At 43.1% G+C, this 24,559-nt stretch overlaps 1 protein-coding gene across 1 annotated transcript in view; it reads left to right on the top strand.

Moving 5' to 3' along the window:
* The first annotated feature begins 322 nt into the window (after nucleotides 1-322).
* Nucleotides 323-24,559, top strand: part of B4GALT6 (beta-1,4-galactosyltransferase 6) — a 136,259-nt gene continuing 112,022 nt past the window's right edge. The window contains exon 1 of the mRNA XM_073631517.1: nucleotides 323-625. Within this exon, the coding sequence (XP_073487618.1) occupies nucleotides 508-625 (118 nt within the window). The 5' untranslated portion in view covers nucleotides 323-507. The remainder of the gene's footprint in view (nucleotides 626-24,559) is intronic.

The raw sequence follows: 24,559 nt of genomic DNA, 5'->3' as shown, positions 1-24,559 counted from the left end.
TGTAGATCAGTGTCCCCCTGTTGTCTATGAATGGGGTGTAGATCAGTGTCCCCCTGTTATCTATGAATGGGGTGTAGATCAGTGTCCCCCTGTTATCTATGAATGGGGTGTAGATCAGTGTCCCCCTGTTATCTATGAATGGGGTGTAGATCAGTGTCCCCCTGTTATCTATGAATGGGGTGTAGATCAGTGCCCTGATCCCGGTGGTCCGGCCCATCCAGCAATGGCCATGCAGCATTCCTCCCATGCAGCATCTCTCCTCCTTCTCCTCCTCTCCCCCTTCCCTCTGCTGACATCACAGCCCCTCCCCTCCTCCCTGTCTCTGATTCCTGTCTCCTCCCCCCCGGGGTTGGTGGATCTGCTGTGTCCGGCGATCTCCGGCTTCTCCTGTTCCCGGTGTGCTTCTGTCTTGTCCCCAGGCTGATGTCACCCGATGGGCTTGTCCCCTAGTAGTAGATTGTCCGCTTCGGAGCTCCTCTGAGAGCCGCCTTCCGTCCCCCCGGCACCATGAGGTCGATGCTCCGGAGGTTCCTGCGGGTCTCTAACCGATCCATCTTCGCCTTTATCTTCTTCTTCTCGCTCTCCTCCTCCTGCCTCTACTTCATCTATGTGGCCCCTGGCATAGGTAAGTGAGGGGCCCGCCTGGCCAATGATGGCTTCAAAGGTGGGGAAGTGGGGGGTCCATCACACTTCAACAGGGCCTGCCACTCCTTACCGGAGATCACACCGCTGTCATCTCCAGCATGGGACCCGGGGAGGGGATCTACAGTATGTGTGTAATCAGGGGGTCAGTGGATATATGTGTGTATATAGAATCAGTGGGATTATTATTGGAGATATGTTTATAGGAAATAATCAGGGGGATCATTGGATCCATGTGTATATAGGAAATTATCAGGGGCATCATTGGATATATGTGTGTATAGAATCAATGGGATTATTGGATATATGTGTATATAGCGAATAATCAGGAAGATCATTGGATAGATATATATATATATATATGTGGATAGAGAGAGAGAGAATGAATAATCAGGGAGATCATTGGCTTTATGTGTGTATATTGGAAATAATTGGGGAGATCATTGCATGTATGTGTATCTAGAGACTAATCAGAGGGATCATTGGATCTACAGTAGGTGTGCGTGTATAGGAATAATAAGGTAGATCACTGGATAGATATATATGTGTGTGTGTGTATATATAGAGAATAATCAGAAGGATCATGGGATCTAGGTGTATCTAGAGAAAAATCAAGGGGATCGTGGGATCTGTGTGTGTATTTAGAGACTTGTCAGGGGGGTTGTTGGATCTATGTGTATCTAAAGAATAATCAGAGGGATCATTGGATCTATGTGTGTGTTTTAGTGAATTGTCAGGGGCGGGTTGTTGGATCTATGTGTATCTAAAGAATAATCACAGGGATCTATGTGTGTGTAATACTAGAAATGAGGTACCTCCATGTCCTGTCATCAGTAGATGTCCTCCATGTCCTTTCTGTGACATGCACATCACCCAGCACAGGCAATCCAGAGATCTGGTCCTATTCCCCAGTATAAATCTCCCGATCTCTTCAATGAATGGGCTGTAGATGTAGGTACACAGATTCAGTGACAAGGTGAAGTGAATTGGCACAACAGGCAGTTGAACTTTTGACTGCAATGAGATTTCTGGTGCTTATAGCACACTGGTCTGACCATTGAATAAGACCACAGTGAGCTTTATTTAATTCTGTCATTGGCTTTAATCAAATGGGCCTATTTATTATGACAGCTGCGATTATTTGTCCCTGGAAGGTGATTTGCAGCATTTGGTGTTCTTTGCAGGTTGGCACTCAGTTGGCAGCAGCGGGACATCCAGGATGAAAATGTGTGTTCATGTATGCAGTGATTGGTCACCCATGGTTATAGCTGAGCCTTCATGGGCCAAACATGACAAAGATGCAGCCAATCGGCTTTCTAGATGGATGACTTTGGGTCAGATTCATTGGTGTTCATTCCCATCATGCCAGTTTAACTGTGTTGATCAGCGCAGACTTACTGCAAAGACACTTAGAAAACATTTGTTCTCTGTGTGTCCTGTACACACTATAATGCATGTCGGATGTGTGAAAACACAGCATCCTATCATAATAACTAATTGTTTACATTTTGACACTTCAACGCTTAAAAAAGTAAAATTTTTGACAAAATTTGAAACTTGGACAAAACATTGAGCACAAAACTGGAGCCATTTCCAATAGCAACCAATCAGATTTCACCTCATTTTGTATGGAAATAAAACAAGACTTCTACTCGGTCACTATGGACAGCGACTCAAATTGTATGCTTCAGTGGAATTCATGTTGCTTTTCTCTAGAAAATGAAAGGTGAGACCTGATTGGTTGCTTTTGGGATTGTTTCCAGTTTTGTGCTCCTTTTTATCCTTTGTTTGCTTAAAGAAAGTTAGAAAAGGACTTGACTTTTATTTGGAAATGGGTCATCTGCTTGTCATGTGATTAAGACTAGCAGAGCAGCTGATCGGACAACCTGAATTGATAATCACATGGTGTAGTAGCTGTCGGAGGAACAATAAGGCGCTCATTTGTGACTACAATCTTTGACATTGATGGCAGAGAATTTCAAGCATGCTTGCACTTGTATGAATAGTTTGTTATAGGAAACATTTCTTGTCTCCCAAAGCAACAGGTTGAAGTCATTTCTGAGTCCTGGATTGTTTCTATGGTTGCTATAGGCAACAAGTTCTTCTTATACCTCAGCCCCGTGTGGTCGGTTCAGCAAAAGGGTGCGTGCGGTGAAAATTGTCAGAGATAGGAATTCATCTCACAGTAGATCTCACAGTCAGGCAGGCCCTTGCACTACATAGTTGTTGAAAGGTCTGTAGGAGATTGTACAATCAGATTGTAATGTGGTGAGCTTTGGGCTCATGAGAGTCATATATTTCTTGGATATGGATGGCAGTATACCATTGTGATCAGATGCCACTTACCTCTTGCATTATAGCAAAAACTCTTGGCAAATTTAATTTCCCGTGCCCGCACTGCACCAGTTAGGTGCTCAATTTGTTCTGGGTGAAAGGACAGCTGAGTTATACTTACCTGACCTGCCGATCCTCCCCCGCAGTCCAGCAGTCTTGAGAATGGACCGTTCCCGACATCAGCATGCGGCACATGGGGGGAGCGTTGTTTTCCCAGGATCAGGTGAGTATAAGCTTTGTGCTCACCACAAAGAAAAAAAAAAAAAAAATAAGAGCAGTTGACCCATTGTGTGGGGGCACAGCCCTACTGCATGGGGACAAAAAAAAAAAATATTGTCCGGAGCAAAAAAATAAAAAAAGTTTTCCCATGCTGTGCCTGCACTGCATAGGTCAGCAGCACAAGAGCAGTCCCTCTGGCTCCTACCCCCATGGTCTTGGGAGATGGACTGTTCCTGGCATCATAACACCCATAGACCTGCCCTGGATGTGAGGATGTGGGGGAGCGTTATTAGCCGGTGGATCAGGTGAGTATACAGCTTTCTCCTCACACCCAGATAAAACTAGTAGTAGCTGACCCATGCAGTGCAGGCACAGCCCCATTGCATGAGAATTTTTTAGTTTTTTGCCTGGAATTGGGCTTTAATGACCCGTTCACATGCACATAAAGCTATAAAAACACTTCCCTGTTAGACTGAAGTCATGAATTTCTGCACGTTTACATGCGCCTTAAGCCCTCATTCACACGAGGCAGACGCGATCACGATCTTGACTAAAGTGTTTCACAATTCTTTCTATGCAAAGAATTCTCTCTGCTCTTCTGAAGCCACAGCCCTCAAAAGAAAGGAAGAGAAAAACCGGGCAGTCTGCCGAGAATCAAAACATTCTTTATCAGTTGAACTTAAGTGTAAACATTGTAACAATTTGTCAATGGAATAGACTTCCTGTGTAAGTGAAAAAAAGTTTAAACACTAAACCTTTTTCTGACATTTGTTGGTTTCAAGTTAAAATAATTTTTTTTTGCTAGAACCCCCAAACATATATATATTTTTTTTAGTAGACACCTAGAGAATAAAATGGTGGTTGTTGCAATATTTTATGTCACACTGTATTTGCGCAGCGGTCTTTCAAATGCAATTTTTTTTAGAAAAAATTACTTTAATGAATTAAAAAAAAAAAAAAAAATCTAACCAGTAAAGTTGGCCTTTTTTTTTTTTTTTTTGTATAATGTGAAAGATTTTATGTCACGAAAATCGTGAGGGTATCATAATCTTTTTATTCTAAGCAAAAAAAATCATGATTCTCATTTTGGCCAGAATCGTGCAGCTCTACGCCTTTAGGTACAATTCTTTTATCGTTTTATTGTGACCATGAGACACAAAACTTTTTTTTTTTCTATGTGCCATTGTAGTTACCTGCGTTCATCCAGTAAGGAAGATAGATGCACATAGTGTGAACAGGCCCTAAGGGGCTGATGCATGAAAAGAATACTGACAAAAAAATATAGTTGCCCAGAGCAACCTACCAAAATCCTTTCTATATTTAAAGGCCTGTGGTGCAGAAATGATAGTATTGGTTGCTATGGGCAACTACAATTGTTTCCCATAGCAGTTATCACTCTTAAGGTGACAATGTATTGTCTTGTTGCACACTTCAAACAATCTGCTTCTAGCTGACAAATTTGCAATCTGAAAAGAATGATTCTGATTAATTACCAAGTGAAGCAAGCGCATTTTCTATTTCTACACTTTTTATACATCAACCGCTTAGGGCTTATGCACGTGGGGAATTGTATATTCTCCGTATGCAATGCAGGTTCATGCTGGCAGAGCTAGCAGAAGATCCTGTGTAAAATACGCCCCTAAAGTTGTCTATTAGGACACGTGGACGTGGACACAGCCATTGTGTCCCAATGTGACATTTGTGTGGGTACATGTCCGTTGGGGGCTGTGTCTGTGCAGCCACATGTCTCAGTAGATATCTATGGGACTGCTGGGACAGGGATGCACCTAACACCTGTGCATCCCCGTACTGGCAAAACAGGGCTGTGCATGGGGCATGCAATTATTCACCTGTGTGAATGAGCCATATCTTTTCTACTGGTTTACCTGCAATAAACATACTCGCAAGTCCACCACTGACCTGCTGTGATCTGGTGGTGCACACCAGGTCCCGTGTAGTCACCTTCCTCCATCAGGGGACCACTGTCTCTTCTTGATTCTTCCAGGCGTACCCCTGATGACACTGTGAGGTCCATCCCTAACGTGTATGCTTTAGCAGAAGTCTCCTGGGATAGCCATCTTACATATACTGGGAGACGTCCACCGAAGCATGCAGGTACAGTGTGATGTCATTCCCACCAGGCGAGAATGGAGGTCAGGGTGGGCCAGGAACTGAAGAAAAGGTAGAAAAAGCACAAAAATATAACAAAGTTTAAAAAAAAAGGTTTTTTTTTTTTGTGTTTTATTTATTTATTTATTTGAAGGCTACAGTAGTGCAAAGCACTTTAAGGGACAAAATGTATCCAGTTTTCATAAAAACCATCAAATTATTCCTCACATTCTCTCCATTGGTAGAAATAAAAATAAGAATCTGTTAGGTTGTTCACATTAAACAAGACCTGCAAACGCTTGATGTATAAGATAAGGTCCAATGCATCCAATTTCTATGTTAGCATTTATATCGCTAGTTGTCATATTTCACAACAAAAAAATTGTCCCCGGTACTTTCCTTTTATATCGCTACTTTCAGCTTTAGAAATTTGAATGCTTTTCCTATTTTTTTTTCCATTGCTTTGTTATACTTGTCTTTCAATCCCAGTCCAGAAAAATGTCCTGGAGGCCTCTAATTACAGGAGCTTGTAAATAATCTTTATTATATAATTACCGCAGCACTGAAAAGAGTGTCTGTTACTAGAGGACAGCGAAGCCTGAGAAACTCTGTATTCTGGCAATGCTTTTGGGCCATTATTTTTTGGTTTTTCTGTGAATTACATGAACTATAACATGAGACTGGGGAGAGGGACACTCCTTCAAACTTTTAGTCATTTCTGAATTCTCTCTCACCCAGTGATAAAATGTCCACTGATGGAAGTGGGCTTTCGAAAGTCTGCGTTTTTCCACAGTGAGGTTCCCGTAGTCAAATGGTGAAATGACTTCCTGTTCTGTTTGTCATGCAAATGCAGCCCGGGTGACTCATTTGAAATGTCAAGGAGGATTTTTGTTAAAGGCAGGCTGCTGCCTGTTTCCCAACCTTTGTGAGCTGACTTGTTGGGTTCCCCTTGCATAATATCTCATACAATGGGTTGAGCATCCTTAGCCAGCTCCATGAAGCAACATGAGCAATGTGCAACTTGCTAAAGTCATTATTTAACCTTGCTAAAACACTGCAGATGGGAAATTGTATTTTTTCCTGTTCTTTCCTTACCTCAAGTTGCCTCTAACACCCTGTGAAGAAAGATATGGCCTGCCCTGAGGTAATTGTCTTAAAAATGCATGTTGTCTAGGACCCGGTGACATTGCCAATAGTGACGGCATAAATCAGCTTCTCGCCTGACGTGGCTGATTTGTCTGTTATCTTCTTAATTACCCCCCATGTCGTCAGTAGGAGCTCATATAAAACCAGCGTAGTAGTGGCTTCCCAGTTGGAGGCATTTGTAACCACAGAGGTGTCTCTAGTGGAAGCACAGTCTCTGGGGTTGATTTACTAAAACCGGAGAGTGCAGCTCTGTATAGAAACCAATCAGCTTCCAGATTTTATTGTCAAAGCTTAATTGCACAAGCTGAAGTTAGAAGCTGATTGGCTATCATGCACAGCTGCACCAGATTTTGCACCTTTCAGTTTTAGTAAATCAACCCCTCTGTCACAAGAGGTTTTTGTGGTGTTGGTGACATCTTGGGGGTTATGTATATGCATGATCAATGCATGTATAAATATATTCCTCTGAAGACATGGTCTCTGTTCCAAGAAACATATCGGGGATTTTACAAAGGACACTTTAGAAACTATTTATATATGGCTATTCATTTAAGGAAAAACTCTAGTCGCACCTGCATAAGTGTGAACGGAGTGTAAGGCCCCTTTCACATTGAGGTGCTTTTCAGGCATGTTTTTGCTGAAAAAAAAGCGCCTATAAGGCTCACGAAAACCATTAAGATCAACTTTCACACTGGGGCAGTGCGCTGGCTAAGCGGTGAAAAAACTCCTGCAAGCAGCATCTTTGGAGCACTAAAAAAAGCACCTCTAAAAGCGCCCCTCTCCATTGAAATTAATGGGAAGCGCCTCAAAATGGTTCTTGCGGCAGTTTTTTAAAGTCACGTGACCTTCAAAAAAGTGCACCACTAATGCCTCAAAAGTGATTGAAAAGCTCTGCAAAACGTGCAACTTTTAAAGGCAGTTTTCAAGCGCCTCAGTGTGAAAGGGGTCTAAAGCTGCTGTATCGAAGATCCGAAGGTCCAGCATTGGAGAACCGGAAGTCTAGCGATAGCTGTAGACTCGGCACTCAGTGAAAATGTGAAATAAGAGATAAGTCCACAAGGTGGCATAAACCTTGTTTGGCCTAACCCTTTTTAAGCCAGCATTATTTTTGCTGCAATTCCTGGGGTTCTCCTTTTACATGAGTATTCAAGTTTGTGGAAGCATTAACTAAATATATATATATGATTCTGTGATTGTGATGTTCATGCACCCCCCTGTCGTATCACAGCCATATGGAGGAGCAGCTCATCAAGCGACCTGCTGTGAGATCGCTGTACACTCCAGCCCCCACTGTTGGTTTCACCATCTGAACTTCAGCAGTGACATCACTGTCAGAGAGTGAATGTAAGTGACGTTTTTTAAGAAAAAAGTAGTATCCACTTGTTGGCTGGGTGGCAGTAAAAACAGATGGTTAAGCTACAGAGGCTTTACTCATTCTTCGATACATTACTTTGTGGGTACAGCAAAAATACCCTCTGTAGCATTTTTTGGGGCTCTACCCCCACCAAACATGACCCATTCACGTGAGTGGGGCTGCATTGCAATCACGAGCCAAACATTAGCGGTATTGCCTTCTAAATGCCTATCGGCTGTCAGCCACGCCTCTAAAAAAACAATCCACCATGGATCACTTTTCAGATGAGCGCCAAGGGCTGCTGCAGGTGCAAACGAGCCCTAGAGGGGATAATTATTTTTTCATTTTGAACAGAATGAGGAAGAGTTACAATTTCTTGTAAGTTTATTTCATTCTGTAACACCATTGGATAGATTTTCCCATATGATAATCTCTGTACAAGAAATTAAGCGGTGTGGTAGGCACAGGCAGGAATAAGAACATTATCAGTTCTATCCATTTCTCCATTCTACAAAAAAAAAAAAAAAAGTTTTTATCTGTGTCCGCATTGGAGAGATTTCGTATTGCTTTCTCTAGGGACAGGAGTAGAGGTGACACAGGCTCTACCCTTTCCCCTGTGCATCCTCCATTGTCCTTAAAGTGATTGTAAACATGGTATACTAACCTGCTCTGTGCAATGGTTTTGCACAGAGCAGACCGAATCCTCTTTTTCTGGGGTTCCTCGCTGGTGCTCCTGGCTCCTCCCCCCTGCCCAGTGCCCCCATAGCAAGCCCCTTACTATAAGGACACTCATGCAAGCTCGATCCCAAGCCGTGCTGTGTGTGTCCATTGACATACACAGTGTGGCTCTCCCCACCCCCCTCTCTCTGCTCACTGGCTGTAATTGACAGCCGCAGTTGCCAGTGGCACAAGCTGCTGCCTCTTTCCAGTGCGGAGAGAGTGTGGAGAGATCCATGCCGCTCTCGGGCACAGCTCTGGATCGAGATTGGGCGCAGGTAAGTATAAGAGGGAGAGCTGCACACAGGTTTTTCTCCTTAATGCAGAGAATGCATTAAGGGGAAAAAAATTCTAGCTTTACAACCACTTTAATACCTCCCTAGAGACAGCTGCCACCTTGGGAAGAGTGCTGATATGTAGGGCAGTGCTTATGTACGCAGATATAGAATAGGATTTTTTGGGCAAGTCATGTTAAAAAAAATGAACAAGTGATTAGGAATGCAATAATTGTGACAGATTAGCATTGCCAGAAAATTGATGTGTGGAGATTTTTCTTTTTCTTTTTTGGCTTTTATACAAAATTCAGCGCCCGTTTCACAGCGTAAGATAACTGAACGGTAGAGGTGAGCTCAGGCATCCTCTGAACTGCTCTCTTGCCAAACTCCGAACTTGTGCTCCTTTCTTTTTTTTTTTTTTTGTAGCTGTTGTGTGAATGATCCGGCCCGCAGCGCTTTGGAGTAAAAGAAAAAAAGTGCTTGAGGTTGGCGTTCAACTAAAGAGAAGTTTGGAGGGTGCCCGAGCTCGTCTCTATTGTTCAGCCATCTTACATTGTGAAACAGGTGCTAAATTTAGTATAAAGGACAAAAAAAAAAATCACACTTTAAATGTGTCCACGCTAATCTATTACAATGTTTGTTTTTATAATAATTTCTACTGAAAAGTCTTGCACAAGATGCATGTGCACTCAGCAGTCACAGGTATGACATTTCCTATAACTAGACATGTCATTCTGATGTTGTGTAATACTATCATACCTGTACAGTCTTTTATATAAAATGTGTCCCACCAAAGAATTCTCCCAGGAGTTCATCTCTTCTACCATACGCTAGTAGAATGCATTGTGTTGCATAGCACTATGTGCTGTGCCATTCTTTTAGAAGTAGGTGCCATCACACCTGTGCGGCAGCGTACCATGATGCACATAGAAAGGGGTTCATTTACTAAACTATTTACTATTAAAGGCAAATAGATTGTGCAGTTGCTCCAGAGCTTAGTAAATGAGCAGAAGCCCTGCTGACTTCCACCATCCAATCATGTGCAAGCAAAAATGCTGTTTTTTTATTTTTTTAATTTTCTTTGCACGTGATTGGATATTCTTTGTGCATGCAAAGTGAATCTCAACCTCATTTACTAAGCTCTGAAGCAACTGCACTTTGCAAAGTGCATAGTCTATTTGCCTTTAGTAAATCAATCCCAGCGTGTTATGGTGAGCTACTTCAAAAAAAAAAAAAAAAATGCAGGTCCATTTTTTGTGCATTGCCATGCGTTGTTGGCCTATTCAAAATGAGCAATGCAGTACAGGATCACAAAGGTGTGAGGGGACCTTTTTAAAGTAAACTTGACTTGAGAAAAATATAGGGTCTGTCGTTGCCGGCCTATTTTTGAAAATGCTACTTGCCTAGCTGGTTCTAATCCCAATTCTTTAAAACATTTTGAGTCACTAACCTGGAAATGCGCATATCTGGAAAATTGGGAAAAAAGCAGGCGCTGCCTGCATATCTGTTTTAGATAAGTGACTCTGTTTTTACGTTAGAGTGGCAGCATAATGGCCAGGCAACTAGCAGTAAGGGAGGTCCGCAGTGGCAGTTTCCATGCTGACGTGTTTCATGTAACTTAGCCCAAATCCTAAACCCATCATTAAAGTGAAAACCTCAATTTTAGCATTATGCTAAGCCTTAGGGCTCGTTGACATTAGTGTCCACGGTGAGCTCACCGGCACAGGTCTTCTCAGGGAGGACTGGTGCTGATGCACTGATTCTGGTGCCTCGCTGTCTAATTTTACATTTTTTTTTTTCTTAGAACTTTATTGAAATGTGCAATCAACTCTATTGGCCACAACGTGGTGCAGTGTAGTGAATTGCCTTGAGCTGTTCTGAAAAAAAATAAAAAGTTCTGCATGCTGTTTGCAGCACATACCAGCACAGCGCAGTGGTATGAACTGGCCTGATGGAAAACAAGGCTTTTCTCGATTTGTCTTGCATTGGGATTGTGCTGAAAAGGTTGCCCGGCACAGTCCCAACACACCTGGTGTGAACAAGCCCTTAAAATAAATTGAACCTCACTACTTTACCTCTAAACAATGACTCTAAAGCCTCGTACACACGATCGGATTTTCGGCAGGGAATTGTGTGATGACATACTGTTTGCCTAAAATCAGACCGTTGGTACGCTCCTTCAGACAATTGTTGTCCAACTTTAGGCCAACAAATGTTGGATGACAGGCTAGTAAATTTTCGGCGTACAACGGTCTGTTGTCAGATTTTCATGTCGTCTGTACACAAGTCTGTCACACAAAAGTCCAAAGTACAAACACGCATGTTCGGAATCAATGATCACCAAACACGACATTAGCAGAAGGTGCTCAAAGGGTGGCGCTCAAGAGCTAAAATTCCAAGTAGTACATCACTACGTTCGTGTTTGTTGGCTGACAATTGTGTGCCGTTAATATCCAAAACAAGTTCTTGGCACACGCCCTTCGGACAAAAGTCTGACGCTCTGTTGGCCAACAATTGGATCGTGTGTACGAGGCTTTAGGGCCAGTTCACACCAGATGCAGTTCCGTGCACTTTTTTTTTCTGCACTGAAAATGCATGCACAGTGTTTTCCATGTATTCCAATGGCTCTAGTCAGTTCCAGTCAGTTTCTGGTCAGTTTCTGCACCAGAAACTGACTGCGCTGCTATGAACTAGAGCCTTTGGAATACATGGAAAACACTGTGCATGCATTTTTAGTGCAGAAATAAAAGCGCACTGAACTGCATCTGGTGTGAACTAGCACTTAAAGATCCATGCCAGGCCACAGATGAAAGCTATTGGTGTGCTGTTAATGCTATCAAGTAAACACTGTAGTTGTGCTAATCTCAGAAAATTGTTGTTTGCCTTAATCCTAGTTAATCCAGTAACCCAGTGCAACCAGACTTTTATAGACTGTTTAACAAGTGCAGTAGTATTGTGCTTTTTGCTGTTTGTGTTGTGTGACCTCATCTCTACGTGCCTCCTGGGTTACCAGTAGAGTTGCCACCTCATCCCTTTAAACCCGAACACATCTGAATTACACAGATTCTGAGGCTAGTTTAATTTAGACAAGGCACCAAGTGAGTTTAATTACCACCTTTATCAGCGACAGAACCTGTGTAATTAATGTGTGTTCGGGTTTAAAGGGATGTGGTGGCAAGCAACCGTAGTTACCAGTCATTTTCAAATTTCCAAGGCCTGTGACTGGTGGCTGGCACAAGTAGTAGTAGTGGGTGTTCTGGCATATAAAGCAGCCCTGTTTCAGGACCACCAGAATACTGAAAAAAAAATGAATAGGATGGATTTGTACAGTGCAGCAATCACAGGATGAAAAACCAAAGTACTGAACATGTGGACTATGCCTCCTCTACTATCTCAAAGTTTTATTCCCGGGCTGGAATTTTCCTTGAACCCAATAGGTATAAAGGTTATACCTGTTCTGTTGATTACAATGATACTATAATGCTGATAGTATCCTTGAAATTGTAATGGAAACACATTTTGCCTAACCCTCTAACACCTAAATTATAACCTTAAAATTTATAGTGTCAGAATCTACCTATCCATTAAAACACTTGGTGCATTTCCATTGATCGTGCTTCCTGATACTTCCCTGAAAGCATGTGCTCTATAGATGTTATTTTAGGTCTCTTGACGTTGAGTCTGTAATATGAGGGGTCACAAAGTTCCACTTTTTCTAACTAAGGGGTCTGAGAGCTTTCATCTTCACTTCCCTGATTCAGCACCTGTATTTTACGTACGGACTACTTTTAATTGAATCTGAACTCAAGAAGTGAAGGTTGTCCTGGTGTAGTGATCAACTACAAATGTTTATTGTGCCTAAATAGTACCCTGAAAATATAGCTTTGGAATTCCTCCTGAATAATTAAATGAGGACTTCCTGGTATGTTAGTGTGCCTAGGCACTCCTGTGCATACAGTCTCATAGCCATACATCTTCAGTGTGTGTTCTAAAGCATTGCTAGTCTCAAGAGATTTGTCATAAAATTTGGTAATGTCACTACTGTGCTGCACTGTTCTTGTTAGAGGCGTACCACGAGGAAGCATAGCCCTACCTCTGCCTAGGATGGCCTCCTCTACCAAGATACAGTGCTGAACAAGGCATGGTAAATCAGTAATGGGGAAATATCAGCTGAAGGGAGACAATAGGCAATACTGCCTACTAGTCCTTTGCCCTCTGCCTGCCTATTTTTGGGCACAGCCTCCAGATTTTAGTTGCTCTTTGAGGGCTCATTCATACCAGCTGCATTGAGCAAACATGCCCAGTGTAGGACAGAGTAAAAAGCTTTGTTTCCTATGAGGGTGGCTCACACCACTCCATTGCACTGGTATGTGTTAGACAGAAAATTTTTTTGCAGGTATAAAAAAAATGTGCATTTATTATTTTTTGTTTCTGGAGCCTCTTCAGCATTGCACCCGTGATCAGAAGATCGCTGGTGCCATGCAGGTCTCCTGCAGATCTGTCAGTTTATTTGTGTGTCCATACATCTCGTACAGGCAAGCAGATACAAACTGACAGGGAGAGAGAATGAACTACCACAGCGCCATGGTAGTTCATTGAAAACTACAAGCCAACATCTGCAAAGGCTGCTGGACCCTGTAGTTTTTCATTCACAGAATACTGTGAATGAGTGACATGGCCGGGCAGCCGAAGCATCGGGGGTGCAGTGGACTGCACCCCCGATGATTTGTTTTAACCTATGGTGCTGGTACACCACTGGTCACTTGTCCCTATGGTGCCGATACACCACTGGTCACTCGTCCCTATGGTGCCGATACACCACTGGTCACTCGTCCCTATGGTGCCGATACACCACTGGTCACTCGTCCCTATGGTGCCGATACACCACTGGTCACTCGTCCCTATGGTGCCGATACACCACTGGTCACTCGTCCCTATGGTGCCGATACACCACTGGTCACTCGTCCCTATGGTGCCGATACACCACTGGTCACTCGTCCCTATGGTGCCGATACACCACTGGTCACTCGTCCCTATGGTGTCGATACATCACTGGTCACTCGTCCCTATGGTGCCGATACACCACTGGTCACTCGTCCCTATGGTGCCGATACACCACTGGTCACTCGTCCCTATGGTGCTGATACACCACTGGTCACTCGTCCCTATGGTGCCGATACACCACTGGTCACTCGTCCCTATGGTGTCGATACATCACTGGTCACTCGTCCCTATGGTGCCGATACACCACTGGTCACTCGTCCCTATGGTGCTGATACACCACTGGTCACTCATGGCCACTGGTGTGCTCATTCCTTTAAAACTGAAAACATATTAATTACACAAGTTCTGTGGCTAATTAAGGTGGTAATTAAACTCACTTTGAGTGAAACTAGCACGTAAACCTGAACACGTGAATAGACAGAAGGATGATTTAGTGGAATTTTTTGGGTGCCAGGCAAATAGAATTACTAGTAATACACCAAGGTAAAAAAATATCAAAATGTATTAGATATAAGACAAATTTAAAAATTGTATTGGCTATACATATATTATGCAGACATCAGTACACATCTAGTTAAATGATGGAAAAAGTCACTCAGCAATAGTATCCCAACATGTTTCGCCCTCTAGGGCTTCCTCAGGCGATGTTTGTTGAGAGACAGAGGTAGATGTGTCACTGCATGAGACAAGGTACAAATTAGAAACAATAAAAAAACAATATGCAACAAAGGTACACTCAGAGAAAATGCCATTGACCTTTCAAGCCCGATGTTCATCTGGCACCTAGTAGGAGCTGTTTACCTGGGACTTGATGTTGAGCCACACTAGGAAGACGGACACTGAGCTGCACACAGAGGAGCTGGCCGGGAAGAGCCCAGGGACAAAGCCATGGGGTCAATCTCTGCCCAGTAGAAAAAGGAATGTAAATGTTAGAACCAAGAAATACATGGGGGTATAATGTAGTGGTGAGGGAGTGAAAGGGAGAGGGAAGTGGGGGGAAAGGGGAGGGAAAAACCGTAGGGAGGAGGGGATGGGGGAGTGAGGAGTGGGATGATGTATAGATGCTGTGAGGTATAAGTCCCGCCAGGGATGGATAAAAGGGACCCAGAGAGGGGAGGAGCAAGGGGCATTGAGGTGAGGAGGTAACACCTGGAATAGTGTTGGCAATTGTGATAAAGGTATGGTGTATTTACAAGCAACCCAACTGGGTCTAAGAAAAGGCCGGGGGTGCCAAACAAGGGTATTGTCTAGTTGGGAGAGTATAAGCCATAATGGATATCTACTTCAATTAATAATAAGTATAGAAGAGATACACGCTGCAACAATGAGATTAATTCAATAGAAGTTATGCTTTCGAGCGGTATAAAAGTACGTATATATTGGTCATCTTAATGTTAGAGGACCCTGATCCTTTATACAGATCGTCTGTCCCCAGAGTGGGGAAAATACAGACGGTAACAGGTAATTGCGAATAGTGGATACCCTGCATAATAAGCATGACCAATCAAATGCAGCAAAACTTAGAAAAAGAAACAAAGGGGATGAAAAGGATCCAAGTCCAAAGAGATAGTGAAAAGGTACTTGGTTCAATAAATTACCTCGTAGGGAGAGATGTGTCAGCATGGCAAACCCGTCCAGTGTCTGACATTGTGAGTGAGAGGGGGTGCTTATACAGTCAGGCCCATAAATATAGGGACATCAACACAATTCTAATCTTTTTGGCTCTATAAACCACCACAATGAATTTGAAATGAAACAAACAAGATGTGTTTTAACTGCAGACTTTCAGCTTTAATTTGAGGGTATTTACATCCAAATCAGGTAAACGGTGTAGGAATTACAACAGTTTGTGTATGTGCCTCCCACTTTTTAAGGGACCAAAAGTAATGGGACAGATTAACAATCATCCATCAAACTTTCACTTTTTAATACTTGGTTGCAAATCCTTTGCAGTCAATTACAGCCTGAAGTCTGGAACGCATAGACATCACCAGGCGTTGGGTTTCATCCCTGGTGATGCTCTTCCAGGCCTCTACTGCAACTGTCTTCAATTCCTGCTTGTTCTTGGGGCATTTTCCCTTCAGTTTTGTCTTCAGCAAGTGAAATGCATGCTCAATTGGATTCAGGTCAGGTGATTGACTTGCATAACATTCCACTTCTTTGCCTTAAAAAACTCTTTGATTGCTTTCACAGTATGCTTCGGGTCATTGTCCATCTGCACTGTGAAGCGCCGTCCAATGAGTTCTGAAGCATTTTGCTGAATATGAGCAGATAATATTGCCCTAAACACTTCAGAATTCATCCTGCTGCTTTTGTCAGCAGTCGCATCATCAATAAATACAAGAGAACCAGTTCCATTGGCAGCCATACATGCCCATGCCATGACACTACCACCACGATGCTTCACTGATGAGATGGTATGCTTTGAATCATGAGCAGTTCCTTTCCTTCTCCATACTCTTCTCTTCCCATCACTCTGTTAGGCCCCTTTCACACTGGGGCGGTGGGGGCGTCGGCAGTACAACAGCGCTATTTTTAGTGCTGCTGTACCGTCGTTCTTGCAGCGGTATTCGGCCGCTAGCGGTGCGGTTTTAACCCCCGCTGGCGGCCGAAAGGGGTTAAAATCCCTTGTACAGCGCGGCTATAGCCGCGCTGTCCCATTGATTTCAATGGGCAAGAGCGGTGAAGGAGCGGTGAATACACCGCTCCTTCACCGCTCCAAAAAAGCGGTTTGCAGGACTTTTTTTACCGTCCTGCCTGCGCACCGCTTCAGTGTGAAAACCCTCGGGCTTTCACACTGAACAAACAGCGGAGGCTGTTTAGGGGCGGTTTGCAGGCGGTATTTTTAGCGCAATACCGCCTGCAAACCGCCCCAGTGTGAAAGGGGTCTTACAAGTTGATCTTGGTCTCATCTGTCCATAGGATGTTGTTCCAGGACTGTGAAGGCTTTTTTAGATGTTGTTTGGCAAACTCTAATCTGGCCTTCCTGTTTTTGAGGCTCACCAATGGTTTACATCTTGTGGTGAACCCTCTGTATTCCCTCTGGTGAAGTCTTCTCTTGATTGTTGACTTTACCACACATACACCTACCTCCTGGAGAGTGTTCTTGATCTGGCCAACTGTTGTGAAGGGTGTTTTCTTCACCAGTGAAAGAATTCTTCGGTCATCCACCACAGTTGTTTTCCGTGGTCTTCTGGGTCTTTTGGTGTTGCTGAGCTCACTGGTGCGTTCTTTCTTTTTAAGGATGTTCCAAACAGTTAATTTGGCCACACCTAATGTTTTTGCTATCTCTCTGATGGGTTTGTTTTGTTTTTTCAGCCTAATGATGGCTTGCTTCACTGATAGCTCTTTGGATCTCATATTGAGAGTTGACAGCAACAGATTCCAAATGCAAATAGCACACATGAAATGAACTCTGGACCTTTTATCTGCTCCTTGTAAATGGGATAATGAGGGAATAATACACACCTGGCCATGGAACAGCTGAGCAGCCAATTGTCCCATTACTTTTGGTCCCTTAAAAAGTGGGAGTCACATATATAAACTGTTGTAATTCCTACACCGTTCACCTGATTTGGATGTAAATACCCTCAAATTAAAGCTGCAAGTCTGCAGTTAAAGTACATCTTGTTTGTTTCATTTCAAATCCATTGTGGTGGTGTATAGAGCCAAAAAGATTAGAATTGTGTCAATGTCCCAATATTTATGGACCTGACTGTATATGTGTGTGCGCGCCGTGCACGTAATATCCCACGTCACATGATATGGGGAAGTGAGCGGCGCGATACACACACAGGACTAGGTGAGCGCTGGGTAGAAAACTACACTACCCATAGAACACCGCGGCCCGTGAGCGGATGCGGGGGAGCCGCTGGAGTAGCTGACATGCCCCAATTAGTGGGCGCACATCTATCCTCTCCTCTTGTAGGGCAGCGGATAGCAAATGTAAAATAGGATGGGATTGGTTGTGAGGGAGGTGAATAAAAGTACTAAGATGAAAAGTGAAAACCTATTAATTACACAAGTTCTGTGGCTAATTAAGGTGGTAATTAAACTCACTTTGAGTGACACTAGTACGTAAACCTGCTAGCCGTTAGCCTGAGAGCCTGAATTACACAGGTTCTCAGGCTAATTAAATGCACATAAGGCCCCAAGTTAGTTTAATTGACACCTTATTTAGCCACAGAACTTGTGAAATTAATATGTGTTTGGTTTTAAAGGGATGAGGTGGCAATCCTAGCACATCAGTGGCTGTGCGATAAATGCGGCTTGATGGTGCGAACGAGCACTAAAGCATATGTGCATTTTAAAACAAGTTCGCTTATCCTTTTCACCCCTTTGCCCTAAGCTAACCAATCCTCCTCTACAGATGCATACTTATCTTGGTCTGATGGCTGCAGCTTCTAGTGATTGTTTATGTCTGGTCCACCCCTGTGTAAATCAGCCCTTTAGACTTCTTTGGGTCTTTGACACGAGGCCACAGATTACAGGAACCCTCCCATAGAAGTCTGGGGCTATAATGCACAGGCACAGCCAGGATGTAAACAAATGCTGAAGGCCGCAGCCACCAGATTGAGGTAAGTATGCATCTGTGGGGGCTGGGATCGGATTGGTCAGGGCAAAGGGGCAAAAAGAATAAGTGCCCTTTGTCTTAAAGCACATTATCCTTTTAATGTAGAAATAGAGCCAGAAAGATTCATTGAAAATGGCCATATAGATTTTGTTGGAAGCTAACATGAATATCATATTTCTGGATGTTGTACATATATTTCAGCCTGAGAGGATCAATCTTGTATTGTGTTATGATTGTAGGCCTTGTAATATTGCAATTTCTTTTACCTTTATGTTAATTTTCCTAATTCTGCTGTTTTAGTACATTCCTATTTTATTGGGAAATAAATGTAACTTGTTTACCAAGCAGATCATTGTGCTTATCAGACTCATACAGATTAGCAACTATAGGGATTAGACAAATTAATACATAGGTGCAATAGTTAAATAGGATATATTAGATTGTATAATATTGTACCGATTACTTCAGATTTGTATATGCTTTGTTGACATAGCATAGTACATTAATACACATGGTAGAAATAGTTTTAAAGCACATTCCTGATTGAATTCAGAACACACAAGTGTCACAAGTTCAAAGGAGTGCTACTACTGACGCATTACACTACCTTAGTCATTTTTTCGTAAGAATATATCCTCATTCTTGTGGCATTCCAGATCTCATTCACGAGGCAATTCAGATCTGTTGTCTATTGATTTCTGTTAATGTCTCAGACAAGTGAAGGAACCATTACCTGGAATCCTATGTTCACTTCCTGCTTGTGCATTATTAGCACCTGAAATAGAGTGCCAGAATGATCGGAGTGTGGAATATTACAAACCTTTCCATATACAGTGGATATAAAAAGTCTACACACTCCTGTTAAAATGTCAGGTTTCTGTGATGTAAAAAAATGAGACAAAGATAAATCATTTCGGAACGTTTCCCACCTTTAATGTGACCTATAAACTGTACAACTCAATTGAAAACCAAACTGAAATCTTTTAGGAGGGGGAAGTAAAAAAAAAGAACTAAAATAATGTGGCTGCATAAGTGTGTACACCCTCTTATAACTGAGGACTTGTTCAGAATTAAGCATTCAAATTCATCTTAAATGAGAGTCAGTACACACCTGCCATCATTTTAAAGTGTCTCTGATTAACCCCAAATAAAGTTCAGCTGTTCTAGTAGGTCTTTCCTGACATTTTCTTAGTCGCATTCCTACAGCAAAAGCCATGGTCCGCAGAGAGCTTTCAAAGCACCAGAGGGATCTCATTGTTAAAAGGTATCAGTCAGGAGAAGAGTACAAAATAATTTCAAGGCATTAGATATACCATGGAACACAGTGAAGACAGTCATCATCAAGTGGAGAAAATATGTCACAACAGTGATATTACCAAGAACTGGATGTCCCTCCAAAATTGATGAAAAGACCTGAAGAAAACTGATCAGGGAGGCTGCCAAGAGGCCTACAGCAACATTAAAGAAGCTGCAGGAATATCTGGCAAGTACTGGCTGTGTGATACATGTGACAACAATCTCCCGTATTCTTCATATGTCTGGGCTATGGGGTAGAGTGGCAAGATGGAAGCCTTTTCTTACGAAGAAAAACATCCAAGCCCGGCTAAATTTTGCAAAAACACATCTAAAGTCTCTGAAAAGCATGTGGTAAAATGTGTTATGGTCTGATGAATCCAAGGTTGAACTTTTTGGCCATAATTCCAAAAGATATGTTTGGCACAAAAACAACACTGCACATCACCAAAATAACACCATACCCACTGTGAAGTGTGGTGGTGGCAGCATCATGCTTTGGGGCTGTTTTTCTTCAGCTGGAACAGGGGCCTTAGTCAAGGTAGAGGGAATTATGAACAGTTCCAAGTACCAGTCAATATTGGCACAAAACCTTTCAGGGTTCTGCTAGAAAGCATGACAACAACCCAAAGCATACATCCAAATCAACAAACTAATGTCTTCACCAGAAGAAGGTTTTGGAATGGCCCAGCCAGAGTCCAGAACTGGTGTGATCGGAAAAGGGCTGTGCACAGAAGATGCCCTCGCAATCTGACAGATTTGGAGTATTTTTGCAAAGAATAGTGGGCAAATATTGCGAAGTCAAGATGTGCCATGCTGATATACTCATCCCCCAAAAAGACTAAGTGCTGTAGTAAAATCAAAAGGTGCTTCAACAAAGTATTAGTTTAAAGGTGTGCACACTTATGCAATCATATTATTTTAGTTTTTAATTTTTACTTCCCTCCACCTAAAAGATGTTAGTTTGTTTTCAACTGAATTGTACAGTTTATAGGTCACCATAAAGGTGGAAAAAGTTCTGTGTGACCTGTGTCCCAGAAGGCAGCGGGGGAAGGTGGAGGGGCTGGAAATGTCATAGATTGGCGATGTTACCTGACAGTGGGAGCGGGTACCTGTCAAAAGTTAGCTACCTGCTCCCCCCCCCCTCCCAAAAAGTGCCAAATGTGGAGGGGGGAGGGTGCGAACAAGCAGAGCTTCCCCTTTTGGGTGGAGCTCTGCTTTAAGTTAGTAGCTGATTACACTTGAACCTTGTAAACTGCATGAATCTGGTGGGAAAAAAAAGAACTGCAATAAAATTTATGTTGTACATTGTATCCCACCAGAAAGTAACTGAAGTTTTAATCACCACTTCTTGAAACTGCAATGAAGTGTATCACAGCTTAGTTTGTATGTAACACGGAGGACGCAGCCACTGTCAGGCATTCAGCAGGCACATCGCAAATCCCTTTTTTTCCTTGCTGTATTTAAAATTGGGCTAATTCATCTCAACCATGAGCCAAGTGTTTGGGTTGTGGTTGCAGCTCGGCCCCATTGACTTCAATAGCCAAATTTGACAGCTCGCCATGTTAATTTTACACCTACCAAGATGGGAACAACCCACTTTGGCTGTTTTGCCCTTAGCTTAGCAGGCGCGGGGGTGGGGGGTAAAACCATGACTCGTCCGCCCGTTTTTGCTGCTTGTGGGGAAAAATGCTTGGTGAGATCATCACACTGCTTGAATTCCTCCCTTTGGACTGCCATTTAGCACCTCTTGGATACATGTGTGGAGCATTGCTCTTTGCTTAATACTCAAGTGCTCAGTTTTTTTCAGGCATTACCCCCCACCCTTTTGTAAGCAATTTGGTGTTGTGATAACCCCTGTGTGTTATGCAGGAGAGAGGCTCCTTACTGACTTTGTTTCCTACTGCTATTGAAGTGTGAATATGATTGGTGAAACAGGAAGCAGAGAGCAGAAATTACCCAACAAGCTTCAAGGCATATACCTCCAGTAACCCTGTGAGGTGGTGTCTGCTGCAGATGATCTGCAAAAAAATCAAAACCCACTCCAATCAAAAACTATTTCTTGCCCCACATAAATGCATCCTGCCAGTTTTTTTATTTTTTATTTCTTTCTTGCTTTGGGAGGCCAACTGTACTCCCCAAAGTCCCCTGTCCAGGTTCAGCTGCCAGTTTATAGGTGCTGAGGACTACTAATCCAGCACTCATGGTGGTGCCCAAGGCTGCGGGTCCCCTCGCCTCGCCTCTGCTGATGTCAGTCCTCTTCTGGATCCTGAGCCTGCATGTCCTATTTCTGGACTTCCAAAAAGAAATGTCCACATCATGCAGGTGGTGACATGGACACCCGAAGAAGGACCCCTGCAGGAAGTAAACAGTAGAAAAGGCTTGGGGCTAGAGCATAATTGTAGGGTAAATAAGAAGATTAATTTAGATAGGGTGTTTTATGTTATTTTTTTTAAATTGCGTTATAACTTAAAGGGGTGTTCTCTTTATCCCGTAAATAAGTGAACTTGTTGACTTTTTTTTATTGCATATATTTATATACAACCGGCAATTTACATATTCTGTACAGTACTGCATTCCATGCAAGGAGCTTACATTTTAAGGTCTCTACGTCACATGCATACATATTCATACTAGGGCCAATTTAGACGGGAGCTAGTTGTCCAATTAACATGTCTTGGAAGTGTGGGAGGAAACTGGAATCCACACAAGCACAGGGAGAACATGCAGGTGACTTGGAAAGCTTTTCATGCTTCCATTGTGTTTTTGTTTTGTTAGTGATCAGGCATTGCTTACAGAGCTTGTCACTACTTGGCATTTCTTTCTTGGCTTATGACCATTACTAAGGATTACCTCCAGCCTTCATGTGTGTCAAGGTAATCAGTTTGAGACTGTTTTCATCACCAACTTTCATTCGCTTTTGGTCTTGGTCCATCTTCGAATTTGTAACTTTAGAAGATGGCTTTCTCTGTTTGGTTGGAGCCAGAATAGAGTTAATTATGATCAATGGAGATGTGGGAACCTGCATAGCTGACTTCTCAGATTACTGAGATAGTCTATACCAGGCAGGCAGTGGGGCTGGATGCTGGGCCTGGCCCTCCTGGCACACTAGAACACTAGGGGGACACACAGTTAGACATCCCTGTGTGCAGGGTCCTTACAATATGATGATATGCCAATCTTTCTGTGCTCTCTATGTTTGGATTGAGGCTGATTTTTGTGAGCTGTGCTTGCGACAAATTGCGTCCTTTAGAACTTCCCTGCACAAAGAGAAAATATGCCATGTGCATTTATTACTCCAGAAGGTCTGCTCATTGCCGGTGGGTACAGATTCCCCCCCCCAAGCTGACTTACACTGATTTCTTTTTCCTTCGGTTACTCAATTGAGGGATGTTGGACAGGAGGCGGTCAACAGGGCTGCTCACTGAGCAAAATTCATTTGGTTCATCAGTAACTGTCTGAAATTCGCTTTCTTGTATGGCCAGCTTTAGTTGTAAATTGGGAAGGTGAGCTCTACCCCATGTCTCTGAGTATAGCGGTGGGCCCCTATGACTAAGCCCCGATGAGCAGGGTGAAACGTGTTGGGGGCATGGTTTGTGGAGCAGCGCTGACTGAGGCTACCACATATACACATCACATCCAGGATCGGGTTAGGCTAGTGGTACTTCTTTTGCTTTAATCTGTATTTTTCACTGGATGAGCCATATCTCACGCAGGCATCCCTAACATCCTGAGCACCAGCAGAGTTTTATATTTCGGCTTGGATCAGCACCATTAAGCTTAGACGGGTTATAGCAGTAGGCCCCAGTCCTTCAGCAGAGTGATTAAGGACAGGGTGAAGTCCCTACTTGTACGTGTCCCCCCCCCCCCCCCCCCAGCCACTACCCCTTAAAGCGGTAGTAAACCCCATAAAATAAAAAATAAAATATTGGGCCCCAGCCAGTTAAAGTCATAATGTGCTAGTATGCATCGCTTCCATCTTCACCCATTTTTCTTTCTGTGTTGGCGGGCTTTGGTGATATGAATAGCCGAGCCGGTGATGTCGCTCCTGCCCATGTGCCCGGGAGTCGCTGTTTAAGGCACAGCTCTGAAGAAATGGCACAGGTATGCCGCTCCTTCAGAGTGCATGTACCAGTGACGTCACCGGCTGCATCTGAAGTAAATATCTCCTAATCGGTGCATGCTTAGGAGATATTTGCTGTACTTCTAGGTAAGCCTTATTATAGGCTTACCTATAGGTAAACATCATACTTGGGAGTTTACTCCCACGTTAAACTATAAAGTCAGTAGACGAGGGTATATATGTGCTGCAGCCAAGGTGCTTTGCAGCTGCAGCAGGCATTAACCCCCGCTGTCGCATTTGGTGGACAGTATCGCCAACTGAACACTACCTATTCAAATGAATGAAACCAACCACGTGCAAAAGGGTTAAAACAGGCAGTGAGAATAACACCTCTTTGCCGCCTGTCAAATGCCCTTTCAAGAGTAATCCACCACAGATTGCTTTTCAGAAGGCTAACGCTAGTGTAAATGAACCCTCTCTGTCCTAGTTAGTTCATTGTAACATATTTGTATTTATTTTTTTAAATGCATGCTTTTTTTGGGGGGTTTTGATAAGTGACAGTCTTGATTGCGTGCAGCTTTTCAGGTTGCTTTTGCATATATTACTGCTTTTTACAGGTGAAGACTTGTGTTGTGTCTCACTGGCAACTATGCAGTTTTTTTTCCCTAACATTGCATTCCACTGAACATTTGTTGGACATATGTCTCTGTTAAGCCTTGTACACACAATCGGATTGTTGGCCAACAAAACCGTGGACTTTTGTCCGAAGAGCGTTGGCCCAAACCTGTCTTGCATACACACGGCACACAATTGTTGGCCAGCAATCACGA

The sequence above is a fragment of the Aquarana catesbeiana genome, linkage group LG05 (assembly GCF_042186555.1).
Source record: "Aquarana catesbeiana isolate 2022-GZ linkage group LG05, ASM4218655v1, whole genome shotgun sequence".
NCBI classification, from domain to species: domain Eukaryota; kingdom Metazoa; phylum Chordata; class Amphibia; order Anura; family Ranidae; genus Aquarana; species Aquarana catesbeiana.
This window is presented reverse-complemented; position numbering and strand designations above follow the sequence as displayed.